Genomic DNA, 4,350 nt, shown 5'->3' with positions numbered 1-4,350 from the left:
CCCACTCCAGTCCTTTTCCAGGAGCCTGTCTGATCCAAGCCATCCAGTAGCTACTGAATGAGAGTCCAGAGGTTGTACAGGTCAGTTTGTGGGATTCTCCAGGTCTTTTCAGCACTGACTCAGACTGTGTTATAGTCTGACCATCAACACCTGTAAATGCAATAAAAATGACTTCCTTTAGGAGTGAAAAGACACTGTAGTGATTGTACAAAGGAACGATAATCAGTGATGATCTCCACCTGTCCAGCAGACAGCCAGAAGCAGCAGCAGCCCTGTCCTGTAACCTTTCATGTTGAAGTCAAGTCTGTTCAGTCAGGATCAACAGAGTCATAAATAGAAGTAGAGAACATCTGGGTTTACATAAACTCCTCCCCATTATGAGATAAAAAAGATCTGACACAAGTAATGAAACAAGGAGTATTAGTTTTATAGGGAAAGAAAATTCATTATTCTTGAGCAAAGTTCATTTTGACTGACAACTATGCAAATGGTAATGTTATGAAACAGCAGGGAAGCAATTGATGTTCAAAAAGATTTGCAAATTGTTGGAAGGAATGAGAAACGAGTCAGTGTTGTGGAGGTTCATCCATCAGTTATGAGTTATTGTACTTTATTCATTAATGAACAATCTGACATGTAACAATGTCAAAATGTAATGTTTCAATTAACTGTGTTCTATGATTTAGTATTTTTTATGATGTAAAGCACTTTGAAAAGCCTTGTTGCTGAAATGTGCTATACAAATAAAATTTTATTTGATATTTCTGTTTCATTTCTGAAAAGAAAAATGCATCAAAGCATGTGAAAAGCACTGTGCAAAAGTGTGTTATGGCTCCTCCAGTGGCGACTCTTAGTCATTCACTGGCAGGTTTTTGTACTGTGTTTCTACTGTCTGTGTCACTGTGGATCTCTAGCGCAATAATAAACTGCAGAATCCTCAGCAGACAAACTGTTCATCTGCAGATACACCTGACTTCTGCTGTCGTCTCTGGAGATGGTGAACCGGCCTCTCACTGACTGAGAGTAGGCGGTACCACCACCACTGTCAATAGTTGAGATCCACTCCAGTCCTTTTCCTGAAACTTGTCTGATCCAAGCAATCCAGGGTTTTCCACTAAACCCTGAATGTGTGCAGGTCAGTGTGTGGGATTCTCCAGGTGTTTTCACCACTGATTCAGACTCAGTCAGTGTTTGACCATTAAGTCCTGCAGACAGAAAACAGGTTAGCTATTGAGATCAAATAATGTATTTAGAAGAATCTTGACACAGTCTTTGTTCTCACCTGTCCAGTTCAACAACAGGATAAGAAAAGCAAACACAACTTCAGGTCTGATCACTATTGAAGACATTTTGTCTCTGTTCAGCCCTCAAGGTTTGCAGCTGACTAACATAAACCTCAAATCAGATATATGAAGATGGAAACATTAACTCCTCCCACTGAAGGAAAATAACTTGTATCTGATCCATTTTTGCAGTTGTGACGTCTCCAGGGTTCAACCCACTTATTGACTTAAGGACTTAGTACATATAGAAAATGGATGAAACATCCAAATGAGACCAAAACAACACAACAAATATGATTTCACTTCTAAAGACTAAAAGGCCCGACGGTTCACTGTCAGCACAGCCTGAGAGTTACTTTGAAACCAAAGATGAGACTTTAGCATCTCACTACAGACTTACAACAGGTCTGAAAAATATATAAGTAATGTAATTGTTTTATGATGATTAAAAAAATGTAAATATGTAATTGCTTAAAAAAAGTGATGTGAAACTTTCAAACATAGTACAGTGTTTAACAACCAGGTTGGTATAATTCATTACAGATAATATTTATAACATATAGCTCAGTTTATCTTACAAAGTTTTTTTTTTTTTTTTTTCCTTTCAACTGCCTTGAAGTGCGTTATGGTCTAAGAGCGCCTCCTCTGGTTGATAAAGTCATAAGTCAATTGTTCATGTCCAGTAGTGTGAAGAGACACTTTTTAATAGGAAAAAGAAAGAAAGACAGAACTTTTTCTTCATCCAGGACCTGCTTCATCCAGCTGCTGGCAAAATAAGACACACGCTGGTCACGTTGGGTCATCTGGTCACTCTTTAAACCTTCACATCCTCATCCTCATCTGAAATTATTGTAAATTAAGTTTCTTTATATCATCCCATATATTCTGTATTCTTAGAGAAAGTCTAGAAATAAATGAAAAAGTATTCTAGACAATTTAAGATTGGAAACATAGATTGTAGTAGAACAATTAATTATATTTGTTTTAAAGACGGATGTAACAACCTGCAACGACTTAAATCAACAGATGTGAAAAGATTCTGCAGGTTCTGAGAAGAGAAGAAAGGAGCGGCGCTGAGGTTAACCAGAGTGTTTTCTGTCCATGTGAAACTGAGCTGCTGTTTGGTTTCTGTCAGATTTTCAGCTTCCTGTTGATTCGTGGCTTCAACTGATGAAACTTCTGTGCTAAAAACTGGGGTGAGGAAAACGATGCTGCGTCTGATTCATCAAGTTTATTATTAAAGCATGTAATTAGTGCTGAAAATAACCTGAGTGCAGGCGTGAGGGGTGATGAACTGAATAAAGTTAAAACAATTTACTCAGTCCAAGTAAAGTTTGGACTTTACTTGCTTGAGAAGATTGAAAAGCTTACGGTAAGTTTGAAAGATTAATGGAAAAACATCTGAATACACAAAATCAAACAGAAATTTCTAACTGATAAAATTATAAATCTGGAATATTTGATTTGCACATCTTAATTTCTGAAAAAAAGGCATTTAATTAAAAAATCTTTCAATGGAACTTGTCCTCTACTTAAATAAACAAAACTACCCATTATCCATTTTTATTTGTTCATTACAATGTAGAACAATGAAGCAGAAACAAATAACGTTCCATAGAGTATATTTGGTAAACATATCTTAATAACAAATTTCTGCTTTTCTAAATATGCTATTTGCACATTTGGCCTTGATTCTGTGATCATCACTTCATATTTGTGCTCACATCTTAAATTAAATATGATTGTTTTTCACTGATATTCAAATCCATTTGAATTTTATTTACATTTTTTAATTCAAAATGTGTATTGAAACATGTTTTTTTTTAATTTAGATTATATTTGGAAGAACATATTTTAATAAAACACCAGTCTATACATAGGAAAGCATAATAAACATGATAGGAAACATTATTGAGAATGCAAGAAAAATAAGATCAAAAGTTTTTTTTTTTTTTTTTTTTGTTTTTGACCCATTTTTCCTTTTTTGTTGTCAAATTTGGTATCTAAAGACAACTTTAAAAAGTTGTAACGTTTCTCTGGATTTGATTTTGTACTTAGATTTCAGGTTTTGTCTGTGATTTCTTTAGATCTTTATCTATTATTAATGAAACTGTTCACATTTAATATTCAGGATTTTGCAGGCTGCTGCCTTCTCTTTTACTGTTGACACAACATGTAAAGGATTTTGCTAAGATAAATGGAGTAAATGTGCTCCAATGAGGTGACAGAAACAATTATTCAACAGATTTCGTCATGGCCTATATGGTGGCCTGGAAGGCTCAGTTTCAGAAGATCAGGCCTCTGATGGTGAGGACGGTGCTGAAGGCCAGAGCTTTGGTGAACACCACTCGGACTCCGTTCATCAGCAGCAGGTAGAAGTTCAGCTTGGCTTTTTCTGGACGACAGAGAAACAGAGTTCAGACTTGAACACAAACAGCTGACAGCAGCGATGGAACCAAACTGAGACAGGAAGAGATCAGACTGACCTGGATCAAAGTCTCCACATTCATCATCTGTTTGGAGACAGAAAGGACATCAGTCACACAAACACCATGAAAAATCTGTTGAAAACTATCAGCCTGGTTTCCTATTTAAATGTTCAGCTTTATTGTGATATTTAGTGTTAGATTTGGATGGAAAATTTTTCAAACTCTCTGAAACAAATAGATTTATAAAAACTCGGATGAAACTCTGTGAGTTTGGTACCTCCTTCATTGTTGCTGATGTTCATCCCACAGGAGTGGTTGTTTTTGTTACTGAATTCATCAAAGTGGTTTTGGTTCTTTGGCTGAACAGCATCGTCAGTGCTCACATTGGCCGGACCCTCTTTCTCATTCACAGTCACTTTTGAACGGAAATCTGTTGCCAGACAGACTTCTTGACTGAGTAGGTCTGCAGAGTTCAGGGGTTCACCAGAGGTCTGCTGGGGTCTCAGGACGAACAGGGACAGAGTCTGAGAGGATTCACCTGAACAAGAGCAAAATTAGAGACGCCAGTTTGAAAACTGAAACTGATATCCAGAAAAAGAACAAAGAAATAAATAAAATAAAATAATACAAAATAAAAT

At 36.3% G+C, this 4,350-nt stretch overlaps 1 long non-coding RNA gene and 1 gene segment (V, D, J or C); both read right to left on the bottom strand.

Moving 5' to 3' along the window:
• Window positions 1-870: 870 nt before the first annotated feature.
• On the bottom strand, window positions 871-1,366 carry LOC106942376 (Ig heavy chain V region 914-like). The segment is given in 2 exon segments: window positions 871-1,205; window positions 1,283-1,366. Coding segments are annotated over 2 exon segments (375 nt in total).
• Window positions 1,367-3,568: 2,202 nt separating this feature from the next.
• The window catches only part of LOC106942373 (uncharacterized), a 5,074-nt gene continuing 4,292 nt past the window's right edge, over window positions 3,569-4,350 (bottom strand). Inside the window, exons 2-4 of the long non-coding RNA XR_001423615.1 lie at window positions 3,990-4,250; window positions 3,770-3,796; window positions 3,569-3,678 (exon numbers count right to left, since the gene is read on the bottom strand). This is a non-coding gene — a long non-coding RNA (uncharacterized LOC106942373). The remainder of the gene's footprint in view (window positions 3,679-3,769; window positions 3,797-3,989; window positions 4,251-4,350) is intronic.

The sequence above is a fragment of the Poecilia latipinna genome, unplaced genomic scaffold (genome assembly GCF_001443285.1).
Source record: "Poecilia latipinna isolate Pla-1442-1.1 unplaced genomic scaffold, P_latipinna-1.0 Scaffold4226, whole genome shotgun sequence".
NCBI classification, from domain to species: Eukaryota; Metazoa; Chordata; class Actinopteri; order Cyprinodontiformes; family Poeciliidae; genus Poecilia; species Poecilia latipinna.
The sequence above is the reverse complement of the archived record's forward strand: the minus strand, read 5'-3'. Positions and strand labels throughout refer to the sequence as shown.